Source organism: Schistocerca americana, chromosome 2, assembly GCF_021461395.2.
Source record: "Schistocerca americana isolate TAMUIC-IGC-003095 chromosome 2, iqSchAmer2.1, whole genome shotgun sequence".
NCBI classification, from domain to species: domain Eukaryota; kingdom Metazoa; phylum Arthropoda; class Insecta; order Orthoptera; family Acrididae; genus Schistocerca; species Schistocerca americana.
This window is the reverse complement of record NC_060120.1, coordinates 737776621-737794727: the sequence shown is the minus strand read 5'-3', so window position 1 is coordinate 737794727 and position 18107 is coordinate 737776621. Positions and strand designations below refer to the sequence as shown.

Below are 18107 nucleotides of genomic sequence, written 5' to 3'. Positions count from 1 at the left end.
GACATAACGAACAATATCATGGCATACCTGTTGCGGGTCCCCCCAGGGGACTTATAAGTGACAGAAACTGGTTGAGTAGTTTGGTGTACTCTCCTTCTGCAACCTGGATGATCTTGGTGTCGCAGCCAGCTGCATGGCACTGGAACCCGGCTGTAGCCAATCCGGTGATGGTGTCCGGTGTTTGTAATATCCGGGAGCAGGCAGTAGTTTGCTAGTAGATCTACCCAATTATAGGCTCCACCAGGTTCGTGACAATGAAATTCCATGCTAATGCATGTCGCAATCCCAGATCTAATTATACATGTTGTGCGCTGTACTTCTGGTTGGCAGAGCTTTTAGCAGCTGACAGTCTGAAGTTCGTGGTCGGGCAGCACATATGCAGTTTATCTCTCAGCAAGATACTCAATTCTGATCCCGTCGTGATCAAACATTTGTGCCTCGGCTTGAGGTCGGTCAAAAACAGGTGTCCAGAAGAACAATAAAATGCATCCAATTCTGCCTGGCACGTAAGGATGACATATTCGCACAGCAGATGACACTTATGTGCTAGGTTACCAAACGACTGATGGTACCTGCATATATTAGCTGCTTGTGAATCATCAGAATGAGGAGCATTGGATCCAGAATGACTCCACAATTTCCATCAATATCTACTTTTAGCATGGCAGTCAGCGAGAAGTTCACTGAATTGTTTGCTTAGGGCATCACCTTTGTTCAACAGGCCATCACTAAGTTGCTGTTCCAGTGCTGTGACTTTCTTTGTCACCTTGTCGCAATCTGATCTGACATCCCTCAAAGTACTGCTGCACATTACCACTGGGTCGGGACAGGAGGTACGTATGACAGCGTCCTGTATCCGGTCAACCAAATCAGTCACATTGTACTGAGGCATTTCAGTTCATGGTGCATTTATGGCCTTGACTTGTGCTGGCAGCCTGGTGCTCTACAGTGTGGTTGTAGTAGCATGTCCAGGGAGGTGTGCGCGTTGACCTTACTTCATAGGTGATGGAGGTATTGTGAAGGTTTTTCATCACCTATATCCTCCTGGGTGATCACTTTTCATAATCCTCTTCTTACAAGGCAGACACTCAACATACGAGTTTATCTTTCAGTTTCATGCACGTGTCTGTCTCTGGTGGCACTGTTATAATATCCTGTACCTCTGTTGCATACGTGAGATCGAGTTGACAACTACTAGTGCAAATTTGGTAGAATCTGTCATTATTCCGGAAGACAGAAAACTTCCCTCCACCTGTACAAACCAGAACACAGAGTTGTTCAGTCAAAACAGCGGAAGTCGTACTGGCAATCTTGAAGTAACAGGTGCATCATTGTTGGGTCACCAGTGTCGCTAATCTTATACGGATACGAGGCTGCAGCTTATTTCGACGTGGTCGGCGTGTGGATTATAGACGGCAGTTATTGTATTCAACAATTTGCTGCTCTGAGTTAACCTATGCGGCTTCCAACAATTCTGTGTAATAAACTCCAATAGAAGAGAAAATATGAACATTTATTTCCTTCAACAGTAATGGAAGCACTAGTTACTAGTTAATAACAACAGAATAATTAATTGTTTAGTTGGTAAATCACAGACCTCATGGAGCATCCGATCTGTGGCAAAGAATAAGCGTGAGGCAGTGCTCCGAACAGCAGTCATGCATACTCATTCACATTCAGTGGCAATCAGTTGAACTTGCAAGTCATGCGCACAATCTCACGTTGTTGCCACATAACCATTCATATTGTTTCTTGCCTTTGTATATGACAGGTGATCAAGTATTTTATATTCTTGTATTTTCTTTTCTTTTTTGCAAACTGAAAAACCGGTGATCTTGGAGGATGGTGTTCAATACAACTGACACACGAAACCAATTATTCACAAGGATGACCTGCATGGAGTGATCATCTGTACTTTCCACATTTTGTGTCTGCTATGTAGTGGGATTGGGATGACATATGATCAAAGTGTAATCATCAGAAACACCTCATGCCCAGTGGGACATAAGGTTTCACATCACATCTGTACATCATAACTGTAACTTTATCTGGGATGACATTTCCTTCAAAAGTTAAGATGAAAGCACCTGTATCACTTTGGTTATCCTAGAGATCTTTTTGTATGCATCGGACGAAATGTACACATTCCCTGCCTGGAGTGTAAGGTCTGTGAAGGATAATTCCTTGTACAATATTCAAAGTTTTATGTGCAGCAACAGTCATTGGTATGTCACCCAATTGTTCACATGCCTGAAGAGCTTGAGGTTGTGCAGCAGAGAAGGCATTTATAGTGTGCATTTTTCCCAATGTTCATAGCTCAAACCTGATTATATAGTAAGTATTTATGATGAAAATTGTAAACATAGTTGATACTGGATTATTTGCGTGTGTACTTATAGCTAGAAACTCTGTATGTACTATACTGTACCATCTCTGACTGACTTGTACACAGGGACTGATTGTCCAGTTCATCCGTCTATAGTGTGCACCACATGCAGCACAACATTATATTACATGAAAAGTGTACTATGACTGCATTACAGTATAAATGCATTTTACATTTGACAGTAGGTAACACTGATTGTGTCATTTTCAACTATTTTGTTTGTATGTGTAAATATTTATTTTCAGCAATGTAAGATGATTTTCATAATTTTATTTTAATTACTGACATCACAGAGTGACACCATACAGTTTGCTCTAACAATTTTATAGCAAATACTTTTTTCCCTACTAATTATTACCAGCAGTCTTTTGTTACTTAAAAATGGCTGTGCCACGACCTTTCAAGCACCATGACAATAACAAACCACCATCTAAAGCCCAAGGTTTCTAGTTCCACAGCTCTCCCTGCTGTAAAACATGCTCCATGCAACCCTGCCCCCGCCCCCTTTCATTTTCTCCAGTTGTTACAACTTTACAGTACAACTTTAAAGCACCTATGTTGTTTACGAGATTTTTATATACATTGTATTTTCTCATCCCCCCCCCCCCCCCCCAATATTATATTCTGCCATTCTAAGCTCCTCTCCCTCCCCTTTCCATTCTATATTGATTATAGGCAGAATTTTAGAATTTTATTTTAATTTTATTCTCTACTTTTATCCTCCACCCCGTCTCTCTCTCTCTCTCTCTCTCTCTCTCTCTCTCTCTCTCTCTCTCTCTCTCTCTCTCTCTCTCTCTCCCCCCCCCTTCCTCTACCCCCCCTTCACCCCTATTTCTTTTTTTCCACTCTTTCCACTTCATATACTGTAATTGCATTACTCTTTCAACTTCTCATTTTTTGTCTTTCTCTTCTAATCTACATTTCTCATTCAATCCATCCTTTCTACGACCTCTGAAATGAACTTAGCACAGTGCTGAATACTGTACTATTTTGACCATCTTGTTCCTCCCATTACTTTTGCTTCAACTTTGCTTCTCTATCACCTCTTAGTTGGTGGGTCATTCTTAGCCTAGGTTTCAAGTGACCTACTCACTCTGTCCCCCATTCCACAACCAATTAATCATCCTTTCCTAAAGAAGAAATCTACTATCACCTAAAGTTACGATTAATGTGAACATTGGTAGTACTGGGAATAAGTTGAGTACTGACAAGTATTTCTGCCTTCTTGTGGCTACAGCTAGAATCACAGACAAGGGAGCCCTAGGTATTTCTGCAAAGAGTAGGTGTTTGCCAAAAGAAAGTCTTTCAACTTGAGTCTGATAATATTCAGTTCAAAAATTTGTATTTTTCTAGAGACAGAGCAATTGTACCATTAATTCCCTACCATCTCACTTTGAAGTACCTGAGGAGTTTGTCTCTGTGCACGCATGCTGGCTCTTGCGCTCTCAGTCCGCGAGAGCGCTGGTGTCTCCGGCTTAGTACTTTTGGATTTTAGCCTGCCCTGAGCAAGCTTAGGAGGTTCAGTCAGTTTCTTCGACCTGCTGTTGCTTGGCGTTGGCGATTCAGCTTTAGATAAGGACTTGTTTTTTTTACTTTCAGCAGGTTCAGGTTCATTGTCCAGTCGTGCTCTTCTTAAACTGTAATCCACATAAATGCAGAAAATAACATTTAATAGGTACTATAACCTGCTGTTTGTCTATTAAATGGCAAACTGTGAATCTACAACACCAATAGTACCTGAAGGCCCTGTTGTATCGCATCTGGGGTGTCGATCCAGGTGCTGGAATGGTGCCTGACCTCATCCTTCCTTCACCCGTCTCACTACTACTGTCCGACTGCCGACCCTCTCCTTGTCTGACACTAGTGTCTGACGCATTGCTCGCTCTGCGAAATGGTGTAACAGGTCCACGATTTCCGACAATGGCTCTGCTGTAACTGTGACTAGTGTCTACATCTGACTCCCCACCCGAGTCTACAGAGAGAGTCATTCGTGCCTGCATAGCAGTAACAACAGATTCTGTTGCTCTCAAGAATGATTCTGTCTCCAAGCTGCTGTCACTGTGTCGTTCACTTCCAACTACATCCTGTTTCTGCCCGAAGTCCTGAAATGCAAAGGTCAAATCAGTTGCAAACTTAATTTTGGCATATTTAAAACTGCTCACATTACTGGTGTTCAGTAATGAACTCATGACTCTTAATTATTACTATTAAAAAGAAAATACTTCTGTCATACAAACAACAGTGCAGTAAAATAATCCAAAACACAAAATGTAAAATGACTACTAACATCATCTGCGACAGAGCAGGAGTGATCATTTATTAATTGTTAAAACAGTGACAGATTATCATCACACCTCAAAATTGTGCACTCAAAGAAGTGACAACTCAGCTGACACTTAACACCAAAGACCAACCAGAATATTTCACTTAAATATGAAATAAACAATATTGTTTTTTTTTTCTTTCCATTGTCTCATACATTCTCTCTTCTAGCTTTCAAATCTAAAACATGACACAAGGTGAACAACTCTGCAATTTTATCATATCAATCACAGTGCCATTTAAAAATTGTCATTTATACTTCATAGAAATAAGTGTAAACACAAATGTAATGCACACTAATGGCTGATTATTTCCCAAAGCTTCCCAATTTAAAGGAACTTACCGGAAAAGCTGAAATTGCCACTGGTGATTGGAAGAGATGATTCTTTGTATGCTGTGGAGACGGAGTAAGCTTCCGACCAGATGGTGGCAACCCTTTGCTGCTGAGAACTGGAAGATGACACATTTATTTATTATCAAAACACAACACGAAGTAAATCATGATGGAAATGAACTTATTCATTGCATTTCTTTAATTTACTGGTGTGGTAAAATTACAAAATTAGCCTTTAGAGAATCTTTATTCTGAATGAATAAAACAAGGCAAATCCACGTGCGCGCGCACACACACACACACACACACACACACACACACACACACACACACATTTTCTCTGAGAGACACGCAGGCCCCTGTTTAGTTAGTGGTTATTCTGAATATTCTCTTCATGAGTGAGCACATACAATAAAAGCACTTTACTAAGTGAAACTGAATTTTTATGTGCTTTCAGCATTGACTATCTTGGCTCCAAGTATGTGTATGTGTGCTATATGATAAGAACCTGCAAATTTCTGTAAAACGGGTTGAGGATGCAATGCATGCACAAGAAAACTACTCATTTTGAGGAATACAACTGTTGTTTACTCTATGAAGCCTCCTGACTATAAGAATAACTGAATGTTGAATAGTGGCAATGTGACAGGTGTTGGTACTATACGAGCTGTGCCTGGCAATGTGCATTTTAATGAGAAATGTGTAAGATTGTTGCTTTATTTCTGTACTATCAGTAGCTTGGAGCCAGTTCTTTTACCTTATAAAGAGTAATATCTGCATAACCCAGGATACTGAGAGCTGGCTGAAGAACACTGCAAGCAGGAGGTAAATCTTCAGTGAATTTACGTGCACATATGAAACACAATAGCTAGCTGCAAGTGCATCAAATGTGTTTGTAGTAGCACAGGAGCTCACAAACTGAAACCACAGTGCCACATCATTTGTTTGCTGGTAATTACAAATGACATATCAGCTGCTCTCATCAGTCAAGGGTAAGATCCACAAAAATTTCAGAGAAAAATTTCAATAAAGTTCCATGGATATTTCCATTAATTCTTTTCGAATTTAATATCTTGTCTGTAGTAATGCCATACATAATACAATATTTCATCAGATAGATAAAAATGTACTCATCAAGCAGCAACAGGAGAAAACCGCATAAAAGTTATGGGAATGTGCAAGCTTTTGGAGACAGTGGCTCCTTCTTCTGGCAGAATGGTTGAAGAAAAAGGCAGAGAGATGAAGGAAAAGGACTGGTGAGATTTAGAAAATGGGGAGAGTTATAGAAAAGTCGCCCAGAACCCCATGTCTGGGGAGACTTCCCGAACGGTATTAGAAGGAATTTATCCACTCAGTAACTTCCTAAACCTCATCAATCCTTTTCCTTCGTCCCTCTTCCTTTCCCTACAATGCCTCTGCCAGAAGAAGAAGCCAGTGTCTTCAAAATTTGCATATATCTATAACTTTCATACATGTTTTTCTCTGCTGCTAGGTGAGTGGATCTTTTTATCTATCCAATTATATCATATTTTCAAAAATTGATTACTTTTGTTGATATATACCATTTCATTAGATAGAAAAAGGAATGAGGTGAAGCCAGTCCTGGTATTTAACTGTTTCTGGGAACCCATAAGAAACTAAAATCATGAAGTCAAGACATTATAATCACAGTACACTGCACATAACATCAAACTAGCAAACAAAAACTATGGTTTTCATATAGAGTATGCTACACACTCCAGATGACCTTGTATAAGATGTCATTCGAAGTGTAGCAACAGTAACACAGATATACACATAGCTCACTATTTAACACCTTTTGCACAAAAATCATCAAAGGCAAACAACAGAAGTTTACAACAAAGAACCTATCAAAAGCACATTATACAATAAACAATTATTTTCAGCTGGTCATTCATAAACTATGAATATCATCAAAAAATTTCCAAAATATGCCCACATAATTAAGTGTACAAGAAATAAGTAGTGAGGTTGAAGAAGCTGCTCACATAAATTCATGTGAAGTAACAAAATGGATTTTAATGCACGATACTGATGGTCTATCGTGAGTTAACTCTTGTGCGATCAACTTCATCATAATTACTCCAGTCATTATTTGCCTTTTTGAGTCCATAATTACAGGGACAAAACCAAATACCTGAAGTTCAATTCTGAAAGTTAAACAGGTTAAAGTTAAAAAGGATGTATTATGCCTTCTAAACTCCCACAAGATTTGGCACTAATTTTAAACTGACACACATTCTTAGTGGAGCTGCTAGCTTAGAGGCATTAATTGAAACATCAAAGCTAGGCATTCTTGGTTCTGCAATTCTCCTGGCATCAGTCTTTGCTGCTGCTAGTCACCCACCTACATCTGCACACCTATAGTCCCTCACAATTTTTCACCGGCACCTCTGATAAGAAGCTTAAATATCCTCAGTGTCTCTCTCTTCATTATGTTCTTTTCTTCAAATTTCCAACCAGTAGCTCAACAAAGACAAGAGCTACAGCATAACTATGTCATTGAAGTTTCACAAAAGATGGTTTTGAGGAACTTGTGTCAACAGAAAATACAGTTATACAGGTTGACTGCCTGATTTAAATAAAATTATTCATAAGGAACAATGCTAAGCTTAACTACGTGGCTTGTTGCAAATGGTAGCTTAACTTGAAGTTTTTATGGCTACACTTCCGCATGTACTCTGTACGGTGTCCGTAGAACATCTAGGTGATACTCAATTTTTCTCCTTGTCTTTAACATCATCTCTTCTGCCATTGCCTCTACAGGATCTCGTATTCGTGATGTATGAGTTTCTACATCAAGAACTGCTGAGCTGAAGACTTTAATCCTTGGTGTAACCCCAAACAAAAAAAAGTCAAGAGGTGTTACGTCTGGTGAACAAATCACATCGCAGTGTCAAGCATGGTTGGCGTTACGCATGGTGAACAGGAAGCTACCATTTGCAACAAACCACATCACTGTGCCAAGCATGGTTCCTTAGAAATAAATTTTTGTAATCGGAGAAAGACTTTATGTTCACACAGTATAAGTTTATTGCAGTGAGGCATGAGTCAGATTGTAAACAAGTCATTAATGCTTCAATGTTTAAGCAGTAAACTGATGAAGCAAATTATTATAATGTCACCAGTAGTTTTCACAACATTTCCAAATCACATGAAAATAACACTAATTAAAATTTAGGTGCAATGCTACAAGTTTGTCAGCACTTAACATCAATTAATACATAACAATTTGGATAATATCCTTCAAGTCAATGTGAGTACACATAAGAAAGCATTAAAGTTTACACAGAAAACAAGCACATTTCTTCATCCTACTGAAATGGCCCTATGCATACTGATAATTAATTCATAAGTCATAAGTAATGTGTAAATCCAGTTTTCTTACGCAGATTGTGCATAATCACTCCACCCATCACTATGATGGTGAGCAGACCACTGATATTAAATTAATGTCATATTTCAGCTGCTGTTATTGACTTATTTATTATTTGATAAGTCTTGGAATCAAATCAAGTATGAATTTCTAAACAGGATTATAGTTTCCCCAGTTGCAAATAGGTGGAAACCACTCTCTTCCTTAAATTCAGGATGTTCATAATCTACATCAGCCCAGGCAATTACAAAGAAACTCCTGAGCCAGAAAGAAGTGGTAATGAAAAATATCGCAAATATTTAATGGAGAGTGCAGCAGAGGGCCAGCACAGAGAATGATAATCTGGAAGTGATACACTTATGGACTGTAGACAATTTTGATTTTTAATACTATTTGGCTTTAGGCATCTCTCCATTTTGCATTAGGTAGCTAATTCATACAGACACTATGAACATTGATAAGTCCACAAGAAACTAATACCCTGTAGTCCCTTCTGCAGTGCCATAACATGTACACAAACTAATGCAGCATCATTCCATGCTTACTCAAGTAGAAAAATATTATTTCACATTATTCACGCCCAACATGTTTTATGTTTTTTTTTTTTTTCATTAACGCACAATAAATTTTGTATGGAACACTATCAAATAAACACAATTCCTTCTGAAGTTGCTGGTGCCGGCTTGACAAGAACTGTTCAAACAGGCTATAAAAGAATACCACTTTGAGAAGTTAGAGCAAAGCACCTTGGAATCAAAAGGACACATGTGAGCAGTTACCAATACTCTTCTGTGTTTCCAATCAATATCTCATGCAGATTAGTGAAGTCAGTTGTGTTTAGGTTTCAGTATGAAACAGTATTAGTCAGAAGACAAAAATAAATGGTAAATTACAACAGAGGCAAACAAAGAAAGTTGTAATCACTGACTATTCTACTTTGTTATTATACACAATTCAATTTTAACAAACAAGTACAATATTGTTACTTTTAATGTCATAATTTCAGTTTTCCAGCCTTCCCTCTCAAATTTTATTTGCAAAGTTCCTCATGAAAAACATTCCTAGTTCCAGATGCTCTCATTTGATCAATATTTTAACATGTTGCCCCTAGAGCACATACACTGCTGGAAAATTAAAATAGTAACACCAGGAAGGATAATAAATCATGAAATTGTACTTATTGGGCAAATACAGCACAGTAGGAACTACACACGATGAAATTTGCAGGTGATTTGAGGATATGTAGGATGCTAAATTTTTGTACAGAGAGCTGCCACCTCCGACAATAACAAGAGCTCTAATCAGCCTGAACTTCAACTTGAACTGAGCTTAGATGACATACAGAGGTACATTGTTTCACAATGGTTCAACTCTGTCCCCCAAGTTCATCAATCACAGTGGCTACAGGGTTACTTGACGACCCCTGATAAAAATGTTTTCACTGAGAAGAGATTTGTAAAGCACACTGTCCAGGCCAACAGTCAAACACCCTCTACAGGGTGAAAAGTATTTAAACCGACAAACTCTGGGAGGCTGTAAGGGACATCAAAACAAATATTTTTCCCTGATGTCATTTTTTCCTACGAGGATTATTTAAACTGGTGGAGGCCGTATTGCGCTCTTCAGTTGTTAGACGCCGTATTACGATCTTCAGATGTTAGAGGGCGTATTACACTATTCAGTGTAGTAGTGCATTGTCTCTGTTTACTAATGGAGCGATACACCTGGTGTGAGTACACTGATATGGTACTATGTAGCGCACCACAACGGACGAGCCGCACAGCAGGTTTATCAACAACAATATCCTAATCGCCATATCCCGCATCATACAACCTTTGCTGCTGTGTGCCAACACCTGCGTGAGACCGGGTCATTTAGCAGATAACCTGGACAGGGACACCATCGCACGGTAAGAACGCTGTCATCATTTGAGGAAGCTGTCTTCCAGCATGTGGAGCGGGATCCTTCAATCAGCACTCGTGCAATTGCACGTACCATGGGGACAAATCAGACGAATGTAAGGACAGTCCTTGGAGAGCAATGTTACGTCCATTTCACTTACAGTGTGTCCACAACCTGGAACCAGTTGATTATCCACCCAGAGCACAGTTTTCGCAGTGGTACCTGGAACAGTGTGAAATGCATCCTACATTTCCATCCTCTGTTCTCCTTACCAATGAAGCAACGTTCAGGCGTGATGGAGTCTTCAACATGCACAATTCACATGTTTGGAGTGAGGATAACCCACATGCCACAGTTACTAGCGCTCATCAAGTGCTGTTCTTTGTTAATGTGTGGGTCGGTGTTGTTGGGGACTGTTTAATTGGGCTGTATCTGCTACCTAGGCCATTAAATGGCTGGCACTATTACAATTTTCACACCAGAGCATTGCCAGAATTGCTGGAAGACGTCCCATTCCCTTTAAGACAATGCATGTAGTTCCAACATGACGGGGCGTTGGCACATTTCAGTCATCGTGTGCGTCGATTCCTGGACCGACGGTTCCCAGAAATGTGGATTGGCAGAGGTGGTCCTGTACCATGGCCTGTTCGATACCCAGATATGTCCCCACTGGACTTTTTTGTGTGGGGAGAGATGTGCAACCTTGTTTACGCGACTCCTGCTGCATCAGAAGAGGATCTGGTTGCCAGGAAAGTAGCAGAAGCAGGAACAATTCAGGTACTTCTGGGGTTTTTGCCTTTGTCGGACAGAACATGATCCGACAGTGTAACCTTTGTTTGCGTGTCAATGGAGGCATTTTTTAAAATCTACTGTAATTGAAATTGGGTTGTGTTAATGTCTTGTCTCTTGGTCATAAAAAAATGGAAAAGTGTTTGTTGGTTTAATTAATTTGCCACCAGAGAAATCTTCCTCTACCGGTTTAAATACACCTCATAGGAAGAAATGACATTAGGGAAAAATATTTGTTTTGATGTCCCCTACAACCTCCCAGAGTTTGTTGGTTTAAATACTTTTCACACTGTATATCGAAGTAGGTCAGGAGAGCATGGCCAATATCTGGTCTTGCGTTATCTTGTTGAAATATAAGATCACCAGGCCTGGAAGTTCGAACACAGAAATGAGCCATAACATGTCCAAAATGAAATGGCTGCTGCCCAAATTACCAGCAATGCAAACCAGAGATTACCATGTTGTATACCTAATGGCATATATATCATGACACCTGTATGACAATGACCCAGGCAATCTGCCAACATTCATACTGCTCAGAGTATTCACACACAGATACGTCCACAATGATATCACTGAACCACAACTCATTTGTGAATATGGCATGCCACTCCTGTGCCTGATGTTTGAAGCACTACTGTTGGTGTGCCTTTCTCTACCGTCATTTCCATGGAATCTGCAATAACAATCACCATGCTGACAGTTTGTGATGCTCAAGATGTTGACATACTATTTGAGTGGATACTTTTCTTGCTACTCACAAACCCATACTGTAACTCACAGTATTTGATATGGCTACAAAATCCTGCATGGCCAAGCAAATAATGTGTCTGTCCTCTCAGACAATAGTGGCGCAGGACCACATGGCATCGAGTATGGGTTTCCTGAACCCAATGAATCCATGTTCATGTGACAGCTGTGGGATCATAACCAACAAGACTGTAGGTGGAGAGAGAAAAACTTACCCACCATGCAGTGGCATGAGTACACACTTATAAATAGCATTAAAGTTTGCAAATCATCCTTCCCATACAGCTTTGGCATTCGAGACAAACATATATACTCAGATGTAGACACTCTACAGCAATCTTATCACCACTGTGACCTCATCCTTCACTGGACATAATTACCCCACCAGCTTATTTAAAAAGCAGATTTCCCAGACCATTACATCCAATCCTGATACTTCTGATCGCTCCAAGAAACAACTTAGGAGTACCCCACTTGTCACTCAGTATTATCCTGGCATTAAATGTACTATCAGCTACTTCGACAAAGCTATGACTTCTTAAATTCATACCCTGAAATGAGGTCCATTCTGTCCGACATTTTGCCCACCACAACTAGAATAGCATTTTGTCATCCTCCCACTCTCCGTAATATCCCTGTCAGACCCTATGCTCCTTCTGCACCCACCTCACTACCCTATGGCTCCTAACCCCATGACCATTCCTGCTGTAAGACATGCCCTGTGCACCCTCCTACCACCATCTGTATCAGCCCTGTTACTGGCAAAACATATACTATCAATGGGACAGCCACTGTGAGACAACACATGTTGTACATCAGCTGTTATGTGAACACTGTTCGGCCTTTTACATTGGCATTATCACCACCAAGTTATCATTTGGGGCATAGGCAGAGGATGTATACCGGCAAAACACAATATCCTGTTACAGAGCATGCTCAATGACATGACAGTCATGATCTCAGTGACTGTTTAACCACACATCATTTGGATTCTCATTTGGATTCTTCCATTGAATACCAGTTTCTCAGAACTCCACAGGTGGGAACTGGTACTATAACATTTCCTTGGTTCTCCCCACCCACCTGGCCTTAGTTTACATTATTTTCTTTGATCTCCACATTTCTTCACAGAAACTACATCTTTCTTTACTCCCTTTCATCATTCATTTACTGACCTGTTTATTTTTTGCTCCCCCCACTCCCCCCAAACCTCTGTCACATACAATGCACTTAGTTTTTTGCTCTTACTAACTAGAGCACGATGTTTGGGCAGTAATCTATTTCTTGTATATTACCCTATCTTCCACCTTTAAACTATCAGACTTTCAAATTTCTTCCAGTACAGTCCCTAACAACCAGTCTTTCCTTCTCATCCCATCCAGTAAGTCTCCATCCACCGACCAAGGGTTGTGGGTGACTTTTTCTAACTCTACCCCTTTTCCTAAACCTCATCAGTCCCTTTCCTTCACCCCTCATCCTGGCCCCTTCAGTCCTTCCACCAGAAGAAGGAGCCATTAGCTCTAAAAGTTTTTGAACTTCAATATTTTTTATACATGTGCTCTCCTGTTCCCACTTGTGAGTAGATTTTTTATCCATCCACTTACATTATATGTTCAAAAATTTATAATTTTCATTGATTTATTAACCAACAATACTGCAGTACAGCACACGATCAATGACCATGATCCTGTCACTCTTGATTTCCTACATGTGCTAGTAGACATTACATGATGCATATCATGGTCTCCTCACAAAGAAACTTCACTCAAATGCAATTTCCAAATTACAAACACATTATGTATTCTTTCCTAATTTACAGAATGTAGATGGCATTGCTGCTACCATCTTTGCACAATAGTGCTGACATGCTAATCATTTTCATATCCAATCATGTAGTGCCCTTAGTGCAGATTTAAAGTTTGTAGCATGCCACCTTCATTTTAATGGACATCAGTTTATTTAATTATTTATCAGTACTCGCATCCTTATTTTTGTCCACATATATATGTTTTATATTAATTAAGAGCACATGCCCAAATAAGTACAATTTTTTTTAAAAAAATAGATGTAATAGGTTCAAAAGCTTTCTGATTTTGTTCAAATGCCCTAAAAGGAATAAGACATGGAAGCTGCATAATTCTTAAGTCGAACATCATCTTTCACACAAAATAATCAGTTTCAGGTAAACAGTCTGTAATGAAAAACAATTTTAAAATAAATCAGTAACTAACAGTTACTAAGTTTACCTGGTTTTCCCAGAGGTAGAGGCGGCAGACTCATTGGATCTGATTTTTCATATTCAGACTCATGATTATGTTTGGCCACCTGGTTTGCCCACTCATTAATCCAGTTTGGATTATCACGATACAGACTCATCTGCAAAGCAAAGAAACTTTTAAAATTACACTATAAGTACTTGTAGTTATGACAAATGTCAGAACAAACTCATGAAGTAAAAACTAAAACTGTATTGGTAGGTTACATCAGGAAGACACTAGTACAATAATCAGCTGAGAAAAAAAATGGAAATAGTCAATTGTACATTTTATCTATGTAAATTTTTATTTTTTATTTTTTTAACAATAAAATTGACTTTCTAATCCCAATGGATGTTAACTTCCCAGATCATTCTTTCTTCTTGTAAGTCATTACTCAGCAGCAGCATAGGATAGACAATAGTGGCAATACAGGCACTAATTAACTTCTACCCATAAAAGCTTCATTCACAAGTGTTTACTAATGTCTAGAAAGTTATACAATTATGTAAGCTGCAATTTGTACATACTTACTCTTAGTCTTGTAAATGAAAGCAGGTATAGATGATGCAGCTCTTTGCAAGGAATAACCTAAACTAAATGTCATTTTATACTGTTGGCTGAGAAATTAATTATATGACCCTAAAGGGTTTTATCCTCAATCATTCAGCTATATTTGCATGGTACAATCATGACCAGTATGTCAATAATGACACAACGAAACGGGCTACTGTCGGCATTACAGTGAAATTTGCTCAAGCAAGAATAAATTTTTAAAGAATGACAAACATGTTTGCTATTGACAACAAGAAACATGTGAAGTAGAGTGTGGCTATTCTAAAATACGTATTTGTTTGTCACCATATAGCGGAGATGTTGAGTCGCAGATAGACAAACAAAAAAACTGTCAAACAAGTAAGCTTTCAGCCAAAAAGGCTTTCTTACGAATTAGACACATGCACATGCATGCACGCGCAGGTGTTTGTCACTAAGTAAAGAATGGCTGTCATCAACTGTAAGGTTGCTTTGACGAGGAGGAGCAGGAGATCAGTGCTTAACACTCTCACCTCATTGTTGAGGTCATTAGAGATGGAGCACAAGCTTATAGTGGGGAAGGAAATCAGCTGTGTCCTATCAATGCAACCATTCTGGCATTTGTCTGAAGCGATTTAGGGAAACCATGGAAAGCCAAAATCGGGATGGCCAGATGCAGGTTTGAACCATTGTTCTCCCAAATGCGAGTCCAGTGTGCTAACCACTGCACCGCCTTGCTCATTAGGTCAGTTTGAAAACCACAATGCTTTACTACGCATAGTCCTACCAGAGGTGGTAATATTTGGCTTCCTCCAGCCTATGAACTGACTTGTCTCAGCCAATTACAGGGAAATCTATAGTCCAATGTGCACTCAGAACTGCAGTGCTACTCACATCAAACTACACTTGACAATTAGCTACAGCATGAAAGAGAGAGTGCATTATGAGCAGGATTTCAGAATTTGTAATGGCCCATGTGGCAAGATGCAGTGAAACATAAGATATCACTCTGAACATCACAGAGGTGGATTTAACAGTACTAAGAAATAGAAAGACCAGAGAAGATGTCATGCAGTGATCTGTGACGTACTACCATGAAGGAGGGACATTGCTGAAACCACATGGGAGCCTGTATTTAACACTTTGAGGATGAACTCAAATATAGCTCATGTGGCAATAATGGTCCATGTGACAGAAATGGCCTAAAGGTTCCACACCTGAGCACAATTCATCTTCCTGATTTTCCACTGTTTTCTTCGCACTCACGGCTTCCCCTCAGATTTGGAATTGACATCTGTGTGGTGCTGCCATCATGTGAATATTTCTGATACTATTCAAACAACTTACAGGAATGCAACCAGGTGGTATCTTCAACAACTGCTCATATTTTGTTAGGTGCACACACCATCATTTACAAGTCACAAATACAATGAGAGAGCTCTTTGTAAAGGAAAATTAATACTTAAGTATGATGGGAAAGGAAGGAAGGATGATTGGGTTTAACATCCCATCGACGACGAGGTCATTAGAGACAGAGCACTAGGCTTGGACTATGAGAGTACAGCGAAGGAAATTGGCCACGCCCATTCAAAGGAACCATCCTCACATTTGCCTGGAAGAACTTTGGGAAATCACAGAAATCTAAATTTGAACTGTCGTCTTCCCCAATACGTGTCCAGTGTGCTGACCACTGAGCAAAATCACATGGTCGATATGCTGGGCTACACTGACTAAGAACCATAATACACCATATGCAGAAATACAAAACATAACCCTTAAACAGGTAGCATCACTGCACAACCAAAGATGACCACTATCAGATGTTATTCACAGCTAATAGTAATTACAAACAAATGAGCAAGTAATATTAACTTTGTCCCTCAGTTGTTTGAGCACAGAGAGCAGGATTCTATGCACAATTTAAGAAACAATCTCCCTCTCAATTTATAAGGTCACTTGCTAAATTAATCTCAACTGCTTCCTAATAACACTCTCACAATAGCTGGAAGTGGATGCTGGAATCTCTGTGCTTTTATATTCCACAGGATGACTGGTGCCAGGGCAATGTTCTGCAGTAGCAGATTTGCTCAGCTGTTGTAAGCATACATGACATTTACACTTAGCACACTGGTCCTCCACAGTTCTGATGGTCTGAGTAATGTATGAGACACCAAAACAGCAAGGGAAACAGTGGACACCCACCTTAAAGAAAACCAAGACCATTCTTCACATACTCTAAAAGGGAACTTACCTTAGATGTCATAGAAAAACACACTTAACACCATGTTTCCACAGAATACGACCAGTCCTGTTGGAAATGCTACCTGTGTAACCCATATACACCACAGACTTAGGAGCTACCACATCATTTTCATTGTTCACCTGATTTACAGTTGCTCAATAGTCCAATGCACATCTCATCAGTCTTTTACTTTAACCATAAGGCGAAAGGCGACTTCAAGGTGGATTAACTCAGCTAACAAACTTCCAGGGGCTGAGATGACATGGATTTCGGAATAAAGATATGAAGTACCCTTCACACTGAGCTCAGCCGAAGATACAAATCAATGCAAGTTGGCTTCCTATAAATTGCGTGTCCCCGATGTACCATCAACCCTTCCAGAAAAGGAATGCAGCTATCATTTTCCACATTCATTGTGAAGCAACTACTTGGGCAGAGTGAAACTGTTTAAATTCTCACTTCATGAGGCCAAATAACAACAGTATTGTCTCCATATTTGACAAAGCAAGCAAGTTTTAACACTGCTGATACAGGCAACATTCCTCAAACTACTCCACAAACAGCTCGGCAATAATAGATGGCAAACAGTTCCCCACTGTACATCCATCTGTCTGATCACAGAACTGGTCACTGAGTAAAAAGTAACTGGAAGTCAACAAGTGTTGAAATAATGAAATTGCACACTGCAACCTCTAAAATATTGGCAGTTGTGGCAGATGTCAACTGGCTGCATTCCTGCAAGTTATTTGAACATTCTGTGGCCTGGGAAGAGCTCAAGTTTCACATAGTTTGCCTCTATGGGGAGGAAATGTATCATTACTAGTGGAAATTAGATCAACTTTGCCATGGAAGAATGACGTTGCAATGTGGTTTTCATGGACTCCACAAACCATATTTTTAGTGTGGCAGTGACAGTATGTGGAACTACTATCACAAACATCTAAAAACCTTTGATAGTGGACTGGTCAAAACCTCCACTCAGACTTTTCACTGACTCAGCCATCTATGTTGGAGGCTTTAATAGCCACCACAATGATTGGGAATTAAAGATAATGACACAAATGGCAACATCTTACATGACTGGTTGTCCTTGAATAATCTGTACCTCATTTTTAGTGCAAAGAAAAGAGGAACATTCTGATCAGCATGGTGCAGATTGGCACATCACTAGATCTATGCTTTACCCCTATCACTCA

At 39.6% G+C, this 18107-nt stretch overlaps 1 protein-coding gene across 1 annotated transcript in view; it reads right to left on the bottom strand.

Moving 5' to 3' along the window:
• LOC124593259 overlaps positions 1–18107 on the bottom strand; it is a 108965-nt gene that overhangs the window by 58145 nt on the left and 32713 nt on the right. Inside the window, exons 5-8 of the mRNA XM_047131911.1 lie at positions 14127–14256; positions 5052–5158; positions 4124–4488; positions 3789–4023 (exon numbers count right to left, since the gene is read on the bottom strand). Of these exons, the coding sequence (XP_046987867.1) occupies positions 3789–4023; positions 4124–4488; positions 5052–5158; positions 14127–14256 (837 nt within the window). The remainder of the gene's footprint in view (positions 1–3788; positions 4024–4123; positions 4489–5051; positions 5159–14126; positions 14257–18107) is intronic.